This window comes from Heterostelium album (assembly GCF_000004825.1).
Source record: "Heterostelium album PN500 unplaced genomic scaffold PPL_scaffold9, whole genome shotgun sequence".
Taxonomy (NCBI): Eukaryota; Evosea; class Eumycetozoa; order Acytosteliales; family Acytosteliaceae; genus Heterostelium; species Heterostelium album.
In genome coordinates this window covers 1,671,868-1,687,169 of record NW_008805071.1, presented here as the reverse complement: position 1 = coordinate 1,687,169, position 15,302 = coordinate 1,671,868, and the positions used below count along the sequence as shown (strand labels likewise).

The 15,302-nt window shown below is 30.1% G+C and overlaps 7 protein-coding genes across 7 annotated transcripts; 1 reads left to right on the top strand and 6 right to left on the bottom strand.

Moving 5' to 3' along the window:
- Positions 1 to 160: 160 nt before the first annotated feature.
- PPL_09174 (dublecortin domain-containing protein) lies at positions 161 to 1,239 on the bottom strand (the record flags this gene model as incomplete). Its single annotated transcript, XM_020579971.1, has 3 exons — positions 161 to 765; positions 854 to 1,007; positions 1,081 to 1,239. 3 exons carry the CDS (start codon positions 1,237 to 1,239, stop codon positions 161 to 163), a joined length of 918 nt encoding a protein of 305 aa, XP_020430646.1.
- Positions 1,240 to 2,208: 969 nt separating this feature from the next.
- On the bottom strand, positions 2,209 to 3,047 carry PPL_09173 (Rcat domain-containing protein; the record flags this gene model as incomplete). The annotated part of the gene is made up of 3 exons (XM_020579970.1): positions 2,209 to 2,334; positions 2,410 to 2,486; positions 2,573 to 3,047. 3 exons carry the CDS (start codon positions 3,045 to 3,047, stop codon positions 2,209 to 2,211), a joined length of 678 nt encoding a protein of 225 aa, XP_020430645.1.
- Positions 3,048 to 3,717: 670 nt separating this feature from the next.
- On the bottom strand, positions 3,718 to 4,227 carry PPL_09172 (zinc finger A20 and AN1 domain-containing stress-associated protein; the record flags this gene model as incomplete). Its single annotated transcript, XM_020579969.1, has 2 exons — positions 3,718 to 4,075; positions 4,160 to 4,227. The coding sequence occupies 2 exons, from the start codon at positions 4,225 to 4,227 to the stop codon at positions 3,718 to 3,720; spliced, it is 426 nt and encodes a 141-aa protein (XP_020430644.1).
- Positions 4,228 to 4,304: 77 nt separating this feature from the next.
- On the bottom strand, positions 4,305 to 7,628 carry PPL_09171 (uncharacterized protein; the record flags this gene model as incomplete). Its single annotated transcript, XM_020579968.1, has 5 exons — positions 4,305 to 4,346; positions 5,153 to 5,230; positions 5,458 to 5,535; positions 6,413 to 6,467; positions 7,594 to 7,628. The coding sequence occupies 5 exons, from the start codon at positions 7,626 to 7,628 to the stop codon at positions 4,305 to 4,307; spliced, it is 288 nt and encodes a 95-aa protein (XP_020430643.1).
- An 844-nt stretch (positions 7,629 to 8,472) lies between these two features.
- On the top strand, positions 8,473 to 11,640 carry PPL_09170 (uncharacterized protein; the record flags this gene model as incomplete). The annotated part of the gene is made up of 5 exons (XM_020579967.1): positions 8,473 to 8,646; positions 8,761 to 8,851; positions 8,990 to 10,056; positions 10,486 to 10,661; positions 11,112 to 11,640. 5 exons carry the CDS (start codon positions 8,473 to 8,475, stop codon positions 11,638 to 11,640), a joined length of 2,037 nt encoding a protein of 678 aa, XP_020430642.1.
- A 64-nt stretch (positions 11,641 to 11,704) lies between these two features.
- PPL_09169 (uncharacterized protein) lies at positions 11,705 to 12,359 on the bottom strand (the record flags this gene model as incomplete). The annotated part of the gene is made up of 2 exons (XM_020579966.1): positions 11,705 to 11,734; positions 11,769 to 12,359. The coding sequence occupies 2 exons, from the start codon at positions 12,357 to 12,359 to the stop codon at positions 11,705 to 11,707; spliced, it is 621 nt and encodes a 206-aa protein (XP_020430641.1).
- A 184-nt stretch (positions 12,360 to 12,543) lies between these two features.
- On the bottom strand, positions 12,544 to 14,850 carry PPL_09168 (uncharacterized protein; the record flags this gene model as incomplete). The annotated part of the gene is made up of 5 exons (XM_020579965.1): positions 12,544 to 12,689; positions 12,729 to 12,799; positions 13,081 to 14,043; positions 14,158 to 14,355; positions 14,774 to 14,850. 5 exons carry the CDS (start codon positions 14,848 to 14,850, stop codon positions 12,544 to 12,546), a joined length of 1,455 nt encoding a protein of 484 aa, XP_020430640.1.
- Between the last annotated feature and the right edge of the window lie 452 nt (positions 14,851 to 15,302).

Sequence of the window (15,302 nt, the reverse complement as noted above, 5' to 3'; positions counted from 1 at the left end):
AGTTTTTTTTATTTAAATATATTGATCTACAATGTATATAATAATCTATACAAAAAGTAATTATTTGATTTGTCGATTCTTTGGGTTTGTTTTGAAATGCATTGGTGAATTGGATTGGATTTGAATTTGAATTGGTTTGATTTGATTTGATTTAAGAAGATTAATAAACACCATCTTCATGTGATGCCGGCACTGCTGCTGCTGCTGGTGCCGGTACGTTGTATGTAGTTTCTAAGTGAACTGGTTCCCCACCACAACAAATGTAATTCTGACCATCTACGAAATCCTCGAGTGCCTTTACTTGCTTACCGTCGAATGAGTATACTTTACGGACGGGTCCAGTGACCAATCCGACTTGCTTAGAAAGATGTTCTTTCAACTGATCGTAAGTTCTGTACTTGGTCGAGTGAATCGTAATCTTCTCTCCGCTGTGCACCTTGTCACCGTTTCTGAATGCCAAAATCACCTTTGCCTTGTCTGTTCCGATGGCGAATTTCTTGGGTACGCCATCCTTGTACGATGAAACCACCGGTTTCTTTGAGCCTGGACTTGGTGTGCGACGTGACAATGACTGACCTGGCTGTGCACCCATCGACGACAAAGTTGGGGTAGTCGAGCTCTCGGGTGTGCTTGACGAGGTGGTGGAAGTGGTACTGGTTGAGTGGTCACCACTCGATGGCTCTGAACTAACGGATTTGGCTGTCGATATCGATGGATGTGCCTGTTCACTCTTTACAACAAAAATACCAATCAAACCCTTTGGATCTAATCAATTCAATTAATATCAATATACTTTCTATAATGTTGAAACAATAATATGATTGTTCCAAAAAAAAAAAAAAAAAAAACTTACATATATCTTCACTTAACTTCTCAGCACCACAACAAATATAATTCTGATTATCTTCGAAATCCTCTAATCCTTTAATCAATTTCTTTTGTGTAGAGTATACTCTCTGTACTGCACCGGTATATAGTCCAACTTTTTGACTTAATTCAACTTTTAGCTAACCAGAGATTAAAAAAAAAAAAATTAGATACCAGATAATTGATAATAAATTATATTGATAAGTTACTTACTTGGTCATATGTTTTATATTTAGTAGAATGTATGACAATACGGACACCTTCAACTTGGTACTTGTCTGCATTTCTCCAGGCATGGATTACTTTTCCCTTCTCCGTTTGAACTCCAAATTTCGACATTTTTTTGGCTGGTGATTCTGTAGTAGTTGCCATTATTATTGTTGTTATTGGAAATAATAATTGAATTAATATTAATTTAAATCTATAGATTAATCTTATAATTGATTGACTATTTTTATTTTATTTTATTTTATTTTATTTTATTTTTATTTATTTTTAATAGCTATTTTTTATTTATTTATTTTATTTATTATTATTGAATTAATAAATTAATTTATTATTATTATTATTATTGTGATTGATGTTGGTGTGGTGACTTGTTAATTATACAAATAGCTATTTTAATTTATTGACAATAATTAGTTGTAAAATCAATCAATACCAAAAGAAACATAACTCCAATGCTTGTGGTGTGTGTTATGTGTTTGTTTGTGTGTTGTACTTGTGTAAAGTGAAGTTGTAATTAAGATTTTAATGTATTTTTTAGTTTGATTGTATCTCTAATGTAATGATCAGTAGATACATTGATCGCAAGATTTACTGTTTAATGGATGACTGATTGACAAATAAATAAAGCGCTTGATCATTACAACTATAATTACTAACCTTTAATCTAAATATGTATATTTTATTTTATTTCTGTATAATTAAATTGTTTGATTTTAATTTTATTTAATTTGAACTGTGTTCTAATAAGTCTTTCTTTTATTTATTTACTTATTTAAAATTGTGTTTCAATATTGGTTCTTCTTATAATTATAGACCTAATAAATAATCAATTGTTATTAAAAATAAACAATATTAATATTTTTATTTGAATTAAAAAAAAAACCTAAGATAATATTTAAATTTTTCGATGATAGGTATTGAAGTTGTTTTTACCACTCAATCAACTGTGATTGGCACCAGATTTTCAACGGCTAAATTTAAAAAACATCCAATTTTCAAATAATTTTGTTTATAAATTGTTCACAGTTTTGTGGACTATAAATGAACAATTTAAATTAACTTTTAAGAGCGCCATTGTTTTGTACATTATAATTATATATTTGTTTTTATTGATTAATCTTTAAATGTTCTACTTAGTTGTTTTAATGTATATACAATGTAGAATGATCCGATTATTGAGAGTAACATAAATAGTAATTTAAAAAATACCATTTCATTATCACAGTGATGAAAGTTTTTCTAAAAAAAATAACAAATCAAAAGGGTAACATGTCAATAACTATAATTCTAAACTGTTTTTTTTTATATACATACATATTGTCTTAAACAATCAAAACAAAATTCAAATCCACATCTAAAACAAACCATATATGAACATCCACCTCTTTTTTCTAAATCAATAATAAATAATAATTATTATCGTTGGTTAGTGTAATCAGCAGGTGTTTAAAAGTTTCAATCCAATTCCCTTCCATACCTATAAAAACAAAACATTTTGGACATCTCTTTGTATTTTGAATTTTCCATAAATAAGATTTTAGTGCATCTTCGTTGTTTGCCAGATAGTCTTTGCATGGAGTAGTCCATGGATGTGTTCCATTACAGCTCGTACACAATACATATGGACATGAAGTACACCTAACTTGAAAACTACCTTTTGGTATGGGATGATGGAGTGTTGCTAAACTTGTGAGACTGTAGTTGGTGGTTGTATCTATATATATTAAATTATCACACTGTGGACACACCCAGTAGATATTGTTCAGTTTCTTCTTGCGCTCGGCGTCGTCACCCATGATCTCCTGAATCAATGACATCGACAGTAGGTTTGGACACCATAGACATTCAATCTTGTAGGAAGCGTAACCGTTTCTCTCGAGCTCCATCTCCAATGTCTTTTGCAGACAGGTTCGACACATCTCATGCTTGCAATTCTCTGAGAGAACGATCATGTTGTCGGGATGCACCTTCAGACAACAGATCTGACATCTTCTCTTGGTTTTAGACCGTAGCGAAAGTATTATTCTTTTATACTCAACATCATTGCCATTTAAATTGATTGGTGATTTTCCACCTTTTATCAAATTCACTGTATGTTTTAAATGCTTCATCTACAACTAACTATGTTTCTTATTTATATATAATATTATTCCTAAATTTAGATAATATTCTTTTGAACTTGATATTTAATATATACATATATAATACAACTAATATTTCTATCTTTATTTTATGTGTTTTAATTATAATAATTCTTCTCTCATTCTTTTTTTTTTTTTTGTTATTGCTAGCAAAAATGTTATCACTATCAAAAAAAGTTAAACTACAATTATATCATATATACATTAACACTATTATTACCATCACAATTGATCATCATTTTGATAATAGTAGTGTGTTAAAATCAAAATGATGATCAAAAATTAAAAAATAAAAAAAAAAATGAAAATGTAAAAGAAAAATTAAACACATAAAACACATATGTTTTCCATCCAACATTGGAGTAAACACACAAATATGCTAATTTTTTTTAAAAAAAAAATAATAAAATTTTATGTATGACTCTAAAAAACAAAAATCAATTTATTTTTTTTTATATATATATATAAATGTTATGAATTTTTAAATTTTGTTTATCTTTGACCCCGATACAACAGGATTAGCCTTTGCGAGGGCAGCCTTTCCAGCTGTTTTGTAATCAAAAGAACATTCGTGCTTATCAGAGTAACGATGAGAGGAACAAAATACATATTCACAACGGCACTTGAATCCCAATAAACCAACTTTCTTTGAACAACTGAAACATTTGGTTGTATCAGACTGAATCTTTTTTGCCTCGACGGATGATTCGGATGTGTTGTCATTGAGATCGGTTGAACTTGTAACTGTCTGTGCTTGTTCTTGGACTGGTTTTTCATCCGCTTTCTTTGGATATAAATCTCTGTAACATTTTGAACAATAGTTTGCTGTCAATGGATTACTAAAGAGTTTACATAAAAAAATGATTAGTATAACTGTTGTTGTTGTTGTTGTTGTTGTTGTATCTTTATATTATTCAACCTACCCAAAGAATCCACAATTGTTGGCACATTGTACTGGGGCGGCGGTTTTCTGTGTAGAGTCTCCTTCCATTTTTATTGATTTGTATGTCTATGTATAAATGATTAAATTGAAAATATTGTACAATTGATGGTAACTGTAGGTTGTAATTAAAGTGTTGATGTGTTGGTTGTAGTATAGATTATGTAAATCTATAGAGTAAATAAATTAGTTTTCTGTATTCTTAAAGAGTATTAAAAGAAAAGTTTGGAAATATATATATAACAAGAAGAATAAAGAGGAAATGTTTTGTTTAAAAATCAAATGAAAGTATTAAATCAAAACAATAAGAGAATATATTGCTATGTGTTTTAAAAAAAAAGAATGAAATTAAAAAAATAAAATAAAACGAGAAGTTATTAAAAGTCTATTTGTACAAGATTATATAAGCTAAAGTAATTTGTTGTTTGCTATTTTAATATTAAAAAACAAGTTTGCTTGAAATAAAATAAAAGAAGGTAGTTTAACCAACACAAAGAAGAGATAGAAATTTATATAAAAAAATTATTATCTTTTTGTTAATTATTATATTATATTATATTATATTATTATTTTTATATATAAATATATTATTATTTTATTTATAATTAGATTTATTGATAGAATGGAAACAAATATGTTTGTTGTATATATATCAAGAGAAAAAAATATTGTATGTAAAAAACAAATAAATTAAATAATTAATGAGAGATGATAGCGTGTGGAATTTTATTTTGTTGGGTGAAGTGTTTTGTTGCTGAAATTAGTGTATGGTGCAATGTTTTTTTTTTTTTTTTGTTTTTTTTTTTTTTCTTTTTTTTTGTATATATAAAGGATTATTTCTTCACACTATCTCATCTCAGTGACGCAAAAAAAAAAAAAACTTTTTTTTTTTTTAACCCACTTTTTTGGCACCCAAACTTAACAACCAACAATTACACCACACAAACACACACAATTAACTTAATTGTTAATTTACTTGTGTAATTAAGAGGCCAGCAGAATTGGTAATTAAAATTAATTGTGCAAACATTGAAATGCTACTACCCGTCACATACTATTAATTAGAGTGAGATAGTGTTGTTTTTTTGTTTGTTGTTTGGATGGAATGGTAGAGTGAGAGGGTAATTATCACTTTATTGTTATGGTTATTGCATGATATGTGTAGAATGAGGTAAGTTTGATAACGAACGAACACAAATAAAAATACATTATATTATTTGCTTGTTTATTAGTTTTTGGTTTGGTGAACACAGTAAATAATTAGGTGGTTTATTCAATAACTTGATATGCAAAAGCAGAATAGTAGGTTTGAATATTTATGTTATCAGTATTATTAATGGTAGAATATTCAAATTCTCTCTGTTTCATCAACTACGATGCGATGACAAAACATAACATAACATAAAAATATCATGTTGTATCTTGTGTGTGTTATTATATAAACAAACATCATATTTACTTGTATATAATTGTTGTTGTTGTTATTATTGTTATTTTTGTTATTATCATTATTATTATCACATTAAAAATGATTTGATTATTATATTGTTGTGGTGTAACACGTTCAGTTTGTGAATGTCTTAACATGTTGAGGTTCGAAGTTATTAAGAACAATATCACACAATCAAATAAACATAAAAAGAAAAACAAACACTCTATAACACACACACTCACTCTTCTCAACCATTGATCAGTTTTTTGATATCAGCATGTTGGTTGATTCTCTAATTATAAAAACAATGGATATAATAGCCAGATCTGGTTGTTTAAGAACCGGACAGTTGCTTAATTAATTATTGTATTATTTTATTTTATTTTATTTGTTGATGATTTTATATTTTAAAAAAAATGTGTTTGTGTGTGTGTGATTAGTGTGTAATAATTTAAAGATTGTTATTACTTTAAAAGCTAATGGTTTTTATAATTAGCTTAAAATTTAAAAACCCATACAAAAAAATTGATATCATAAACTGATATTCCATATTTAAAATAGTGAATCTGATATTTATGGATTTAATTGGTGTGGTTTGAAATTGTTAAGTTAACAATAAAAAAAAAAAAGGTGAAAAAAAAAAGTAAACGCAAATAAAAAATGACAATTCTGTTGAAAATTTTAATTGCAAAAAAAAACAAAAAAAGTGAAAAACAACGCAGATGTATAGATTGAGTGAAGAGAATGGAAGTAAAGAATAAAGATCTAGCAAAGAAGAGAGAAGGTTATTATATGATAACTTACATTTCGTATTTTTTGTTTACAAGTAGTTATTGTTGTTGGTTTTTTGGTGTTGTTACTATTTTAAAAAAAAAATTTATATACAGTATATTCTAGTTGGTTTTATTATTTGTAGTTGTTTGTTGTTTAAGCAAGACAAAAACAAAGAGTGGATTTTGATTGTGGATTAAAAATTTGATATATAAAGGATTTTTGTTGTGTGTTGTTGGCAAAGTAATAATAGAATTTGAGGTAGTTATAAATTTACTATAAAAATTATATTATTTTATCGTTGTGAAAATAATAAATAATCAATAATAAATGTAATATTATTTATATATTATATGTGTAAGAGTTTTGTTATATACAATAAAAAAAAAAAAAAAGATATTAAAATATATATATTGAAAAAAAGTATATTATAAAAATAGATATGTAGAATTGTGTGTGTTTTGTATTTGTTTCAAAATTATAAATGATCGTTCTTACTGAATCCACCAACTTTTTATTAACACTTCAGATCCTTTCCAAAAAAAAAAAAAAAAAAAGTGAAAAAAAAATGAAAAAAAAGAAAAAACTTTTATTGAAAAAAAAAGGTGAATCCACAATAAATTAAATTAATTTTTTCGAAAAAAAAACCATACTAAATTATTTTTTATTTTTTTTGTGGTGGTTTTATGATTTTGGAACCTGGGCTGGTTGTAACACCATTCCATTTTTCTCAATTTTCACAAAATGATGCAACATTAAAGGGCACAACTATTTTTTTTCAATTTTTATTTTTGATTTTCAAATATGAGTTTTCATTGGAAATTCGTCAAGAATCTCAAACTTACACACTTTAGAGAAAAATTGAAAAGATCTAGAGTCGAAAAAAAATGACAACCGAACAAAACCTTTCACACACAGATATTTAAAACTAAACTGACTTTTCAAGTAGTGTAGGTTAAATTTATTTTTCGTTTTTTTATTTTTATTTTTGTGTGGTTGCTAGTTTTTCGATACGGTGACATCTGTGTTATGCAAAAGAAAGGCGAAAAAGATAGATAGATTGATAGATAGATAGAAATAAGTGGTGTGTTGTTTATGACAACATACAAATATTTTTATAGCTAAGGATTTTGTTGGTTTTTTTTTTTTCATTCACACCATACTACCACATTTGAAGATATCTATCTTCAAAGTATTACACACACCACACAAACAGAACAAATAGAGTAGAGACAGCGACAAATTCCATTGGTCAAATTCAATCAACTAGATTCATGTTGCTTTCGTTCTCTTGTTTTTGAGGTTTTAAAATTACAATTTCGTTTTCTTTTTATTGTTTTTTGAATTTGAACTGTTATATAAGTGTGTGCGCGATAGTTTAACTGTCTTTTGGGAGTTGGTAGTTTGGTTGTTAGTACTAAGAACAGTGTGGTAATGGCAGTTGTTTTCTGTTGAGTGATCTATCTATCAATTATAAGAGATGGTGATTACGTTTTTGGTTCCGTCTGTCCAGTGGAAATCGACGATTCTCTTGGTTTTAGTGTCTATGAATAGCCAAGGGTGCGTAATGTAGGTGTTCATGTCCATTGAGCGACGACTTGGAATGACACCATAGGACACACGCTCACCGTTGAAATCGAGCCAAACCAACTCGATCTCTCTGATGGTTTCATTGTCGAATCTCACTTTTACCATATTGCAAGAGCAAATCGAACGAACGTTCTGTGGAAACACATTGTCCAGTATACTGTATCTCACTGTTTTATTCTCTACAAAGAATCTATTATCGGCATGTTCACAGTGAATCACTACATTTTGATTGTTTAAACCTCCACTTTCAACTTTCATCTTAATATTTCTATATTTAATATTAAGTTTCTTAAAATTTTTTGGCTTGAAAACTATTGTTTGTTATTTTTTTAACAAAAAACAAAAAACAGATATTTTCAAGAAAAATCAAAGCTTAAAATAAACAAATTACTTAAAAAAAAATTAATCATAAAAAATAATTTTATTTATTATAGTTCTTCAATGATTCAACATTAATACACACATTAAATTACAATATTATTGTTGATTGTATATCTAGAGTTATGAGTGTTGACAAGACAGTCTTAACAAGATTCTTTGATAGATATCTCAATTTCAAAAGATACAATCACGATAATGATTTCAGTTTGAAAGGACTCGACATCACCGGACTATTGCCTATTGCAGATTTGCGAGATGAACAACCAAAAGCACTTTTACTTTTCAATGTCGTAGATGTAGGTTAAATCAATTAAATTAAATTTAAATATTTATTTCTTTTTAAACTTATTGGTTGTTATTTTCAAATTCACTTTCATTAATTTGAACTGTAGTTTATTTATTACAACAAGCATTTCATGGATGATGGACAATCTGAAGATCAAATCAAGTTATACAATGCATTTATGTTATATGTATTCAATAATCTATCAGACTGTAGTGGTATGTTTCACAGCAGTCTAAAGTCCATCTCAAGGAGTACTTTTTTGCTAGAGTTTCTAAAACAACTTGGACAGACTCACCATCACGATATTGAACGGTTCTTCCAAAGTTTTTTAATAAGTCTATTCAGCAATGAAGATTCTACAGAGTTGGAAGAAATAGTCAAGATATTTTCGAATTTGGATGAGGTATTTGATGTCAAGCTACATTGTTTCGATTGGATTGTAAGCAACTTATCAACTCTCAACAAGTTTAAATTTCAACTGCTCTTCATGGTATTGAAAAAGATTGGCAATAACCAGAGCATCATTAACACATCAATATCCAATACAATATTAAGAGGTATCATTACATTCTATGATACCATAGAGCTGGAGGATTTGAAATCGTTGAGATGGTTGGGTAATCTATTCGACTCTAAGGATGCTGAGAATATCGAGTTGGTTAGCACTTTTTTAAATAATTTATGCACTTCTGTCTCGCCCAATGAAGCTTTAATCGATGTTGTCTATTCTCTTTTCTACCGATTACTAAACGCTGCAGATATATTCAATCATTTCTGTTTGCCAGAGAATGTAAATGGTGTTGAACTCGGAAATTACTCAATCTACTTGATGTGCTTGGAGATTGACTCTCAATTCTTGGTATCCGATGACCTAGGTCTCGTTGACTATCTAATTTATAGGATCAGCTACAATTCCACTCAGTCATTGATTATTCTTGATGCTTATATCAACAGATCGATTGCCATACCCAGACGTCTCTATGAACACCTTGCAACCATCTCATTCAATAGAGGCACAGTTTACAACGACGTTGATTTCTCTCTCAATCCCGTGGCTTTGGAGATTGTTGACCGACCTGACAACGAGAAGATCACTATTCTCAAAGTGCTTCTACATCTTTATAACGACTATACCACACCAAGTACCACTACAGTTCCGTACGAATATCACGATCCACTGTTCATCGCCGCATTTCTCAATATGTTTGAGTTGTTCAACACGCCAATGTACATTGAAGAGTCGATTATTATGATTCAACGCTTTTTCGAGTCATTTACTGTTGATGAGTTCGCCAAGCCTCTTCCTATTATATCGATCAATCTCTTCGAGTTATTTGAACACACAACAACATTTTCTTATAGAATGCCCCTGTATGTAGGGAAGCTGTTGATGTCTCTCAGTGAAAGTCATGTTACTGTGGTATTTAAAATCATTCAGAAATATCTTTCAAAGAACTACATCTATCTTATTCTGTACCCTGGTGACCAAATGTATGTTTCAGAGATCCTCAAAAAGCTGTATCAACTAAACGATAAGACTCTATTCTTCACCATTGTGGATGAACTCAGAGTGCGACTAATTACCAATTACATGATGGGGCAGCCAGAGTATGATAGCTTCACCAAGTATTTCAAAATCGTTAAGCAACCTGAAACACAACAAACGCTGGAATCTACATACAATCAAGTACCAACATTAAACACCACTCTATTACACCAAATCATTTACTATTTGTTTAAAGATAAGAAGTTATCTTCGGAGTGGAAGGTCGAACTGTCTATTGTATCCAAACAATTCCATCGAGTTTGCAAGTCGGTCGTATCTAACAATCCAATTCCGTCATTGAAGATTCACGATGTCATTGAATACATTGGTTCTGACTACTGTTTATTCAGTAGAGCGCCTCTATCTTTATTGGACCGTGATATTGGCTTTATCCCAGAGGCTGAGAGGATCAGTTGTCTAGAGAATCTGGAGGTTCTCACAGTCACATTCATTCTTATAGAGATGTATTTCGATTTTAAGTATATCATACTTTTGAAGCGTACAAAAAACCTCAAGCATTTAATCATACAAGAAAATGATGATTGTGATTATGATTATAATCTTTTGGATGACCAGGATCAATATTTAAATTTAGTTCAATGTTGTAACGATTTGAAAAGATACACTGAAGATGGATTGCCTGATATCCGACTGTATGGACAGCCAAGTCAATCAAGCATTAAAGATCTACATTTTCTTAGAGTAATACTGGATCACTATGTAGCAAAGTCATCAAACTTGGTATCAATCGATTACAAATCAAAGTCATCATTTGAGACACATACATCCCATTGCTTACCGATACTGACACACCTAAAGTCATTACAACCAAGGTTACAAATCAATGTTGCATTGAACACATCCAAAGAAGTGGACACGAATTTTAGCTTGGTTCGATCACTTTCTATAGAGGATGTATTTATCTTTAGTCCAAATCTTTGCATAAATTCATTGGATAAGTTAAAGATTAACCAAATGAAAATCAATAGAGATATTATCCAGCTATTCCAAACAACTTCAATTAAATCGGTCACTGTTATAGGATACAGCTTTGAAAATATCATTGATATCATTAAGCATATTGGAGATTCCACTAAGAGTATCACAATTATTCACAGAACAGAGGTGTTTATGAGCCAGGCTGAGTTTACAGAGTCACTCAACCAAATCATGCAAATTCTCTCACATCCAAAGTTTAAATCAGTCCAAGAAATTAAGTTCAAGGCAAGCTATTGTGGTAGAGATTACCCAATGTTGAACGAGGCGATCATACAGTCAGACTTGATCGATTTTAAGCAATTTAAATATACTGTCGACAACAAGTATCTTACAAAATACAGACTGGCACAAGATGAAATAGATAATCAAGTTTCATTTGATATTAGTTTAGAAAATTCTTCTGATACAATTACAACTGTGGAAAAAGATGATAGTTGGTGTAGTTCAGGATATGCTTAGTTCAAATAAAAGCAATTTTTATTGTAGAAACAAAATAATTCAAACTATTTATTATTAAAAAAAGTTAAATATTGGTTATCGATAGGTATGAAATCTTTAAAGTCGATATTTTTTTGGTATTGGTTTACCAATGGAATTAAATGATCTAAATTCCTAAATTTGTATGCCAAGGTGATTTGTTGTGATGCTCCACTCTTTGAGAGAATATTGAAAATGATGTTGATGGAGGTGGCAAGTGTTTTCTCATCTTGAATCGAAGTCAAGAATAGTTTTATCTTTTTGAATGTTCTGCCTAGATTAAGAAGATATGTAGCACCTACCAAGTTGTCATATAGACTGATTGACTCAATGGGAACATTCTCTAATAGTGATTTCAAATTAGCGGAGCACGGTGATTTCATTAATTTCAAATGACGCAGCGACTGAAATCTGTGCCAAGAGGGAAAATGAATGTCGTTTACAATCAGTTTATCAACAAGACGAAAGTCATAATTGGTTTGAGGAAATGTGTCATGCATCCTTGGGCAAAACAATGATCGTATTCTGATATTGCTTATTTTGCTTAGCTGATTGAGTATGTCGATAGCTTGTACATATTTCGTCATCCATATCTTGGCAATGTGATTGATGGATTCAAGGTGCGGATTGACCTGACAAAGGTAACCAAGGTCGTCGATGAATACATTTTGATAATAATTTGGTTCTTCGACAAATTCCATTCGATCATCGTCGATGATAGTAAGATGTCTTAAGTTTCCAGTCATTGGAAGAGCATGCATTCTCGGTTGGTTTGTATCCCAGAGATTGATGAGAGTGAAGCTCTCGAGATGTTCCAAGCACTCGGTAGTTAGCTCTTGAGGAATAAAGAAGATTTCGTAATTGTCTAGATGCAGGGGAGGATTTCTAAACAAACAGTACTGTGAACCAATATGGTCTATTGGTCCCAGAATCTTCAACGATGTGATTGGGTTGTGAGATACAATAGTTGAGCAAATCTTGTGGAACTGCTTGGAAACCGTTGACAAGTTTACAATCCACTGTGATGTTATCTTTTTGTCAAAAATAGAGTACTTTAATATTTCTAATACTGTAATATAGTTTAGTTGAACGGGTTCTGTTCTTGTTGACTCTACTATTGTATATTGTTGTGGATTGAGCACTAGACTAAGATAATGATTTATACCGCTGAAGTAATACAGTTGCATGTGGTGTATAAAGTAATAACAAAGTTGAAATTGAACTAAATCATTAACAATGTTATTGATGTATTGTGTGTTGTTGTTGGAGTATAGGATGTCCATAAGATTTGGGATATAGTAGTCACAAAACATTTTACTGGAGAATTGCACTACTTCCTCGAGGTTAGAACCGTTCAATATCGATTGGATGATGAGCATTACTGACTGCTTCAAACTGTGTTGCAAGAAACAATAAATATACTCTGGTTCATTCAGATCCAAAAGAAGATCGTAGAATTGGAAGTATTGATCTGGATATACACTCTGTACGAACTTTTCAAAGATAGATGGAGGGATCTTTTCTTTGGTTGCTCGAATGAAGGTTGCCAACTTTCCACTTGGTACAAGCATTTCGATTCTCTGGTTGGCGAGAATGCTCTCCACTTGACTGGCGGTCAACACACTGGCAGTCTCAATCCATATATCAAACTTTTCCTCGCAAAGAAAGAAAACTCGATGGTCATACCAGTGGTCAAAATCGGCATGGAATTTCTGCAAGAAGCGTTCTTGAAAGTAATACTTGTATTGGCCGAGTATATTTGCTCTGAACGATGTTGATAATTTCTCTGAGAATCTGAATATCCAGAAGAATAGAATATCCAAGAATATAGGATCTTTCTCTACAGCATACAGACTAAGTATAACCTTTATCGCTCTCTCTTCGTCAACGCCTTTGGCAAGTCGGAGGTTGTACATTAGATGATTTTGTACGAAGCTCGAATTGTCTGATAGCTGGGTTAGATGACTATAGATTTTCTTTGGAATTTCTATATTATTCTCTGTGAAAACGTGTAGATTGCAGATTGAGTTTACATCGTTGAGCGAGGAGATCGATTTACATAGCGTGTCAATGACAATACCATCGGTTGCTCTTAGGTGAAGCTGATCCATACCAAGGAGGTATTGATATTGTTGGTCATAGGCCAGGTATTTGAAATTTTTTAGAAATGAACCTAATAGAGTATATCTAGTATCTGTGCAATTAGCCATTAAATCAAATACCAACTGGGTAGACTCTTTTTCTTTCCTAATACCATGCTCTATGTCTGCATTGCTTAGCTGACTCTCAATAAGGTTGGAATCAATGAATCTTGAGAGTATCAAAGCATCACGTCTTGTAAATAGATACACTATCTTATGGTGTAATAAAACATGTATAATACACCTATTTTGTTTAAAAATAAGATAAGATAAGATAAGAAAAGAAAGAAATTGATTAGTTTTCAACAGGTAGATTGATTTAATAGAACTTTAATATTATACTTTACTTGAAAATAACATTCTGTTGATCATTAAAAATATGATTATAGGTTGGGTGGGTATTAATAATGTGTATGGCAAGATAGAGTTTAGAGAGAGGACACAAGCGAGGAAAGCCGCTACTATCATCATTCCTGTCATTGATCCAGCTAATACACTCTTGTTCAATGTCGAAGAGTAGGTTGAGATTGGTGTATCTCGTTTCCAAGTGTTGAAACTTATTCTCCAGTATCGAGTAGATGAAGCATTGGATAAACAACTGGCGAAGAGATTCGAATTTCATTTGGCAATCGGACCATAGTGACACCAGATATTTCAGTTCGAACTCACAACGCATCAGCAATATAACACTCCGGTAGAACGGTAGATTGACACTGATCTTCATTACACCGCACGTCTTCAATTCATCGAAAGATTGTAATAAACTATTCAATGCTTTGATCACATAGGTAACAATCTCAAATTCAATTTTCTCTAAAGATTTTCTGGATAACCACTATATTTAAATAAAATTTTAATAATAGTAATGATAAAATAGTTAGTTAAATACATACATAAATTTTATTTGATAATTTATCTATTGATTTTAGATGTTAACCTTTATCACTCTGAATAGCAGGCATCGATTAAGAGACTCGGAAACATTCTGTAGATCATATAAGATTCCATTGATTTCACAACCCAAGTCTTTTCTTAGGTCTTCAGTTGACATTGTTTTTTTCTTTTATCTTTAAATTAACTAGTTATTAAATCTACTAAATTCTCAATCAATTTTTACAACTTTTACATTGATTTTCCAAATATTGATGAAATTTTTTCAATTAGATATAAGAAAAAAAAAGACACAATTAATAAAAAAAAGAATTAAATCTCCATTTTGAAAAAATGGAATAATATTAATTAAAAAAGAAAAATCAACTAAAACTTTATTGAATATATATAATAATATATTTATCTTTTTATCCAAATCTGTAAAATTTTTTTAAAACAAAATAAATATTGTATAATAATAGTACAAAGACTTAGGGATTTTGTTCTTAAATTTTTAATTGAATTTTATTTAAATGTTAAAAATATAGAATCAAAAAATTAAAAAAATAATTTTTATAAAGTGTTTTATAGACAAGATATATAAATTTATATTTCTTCAAAAATATTTATTTT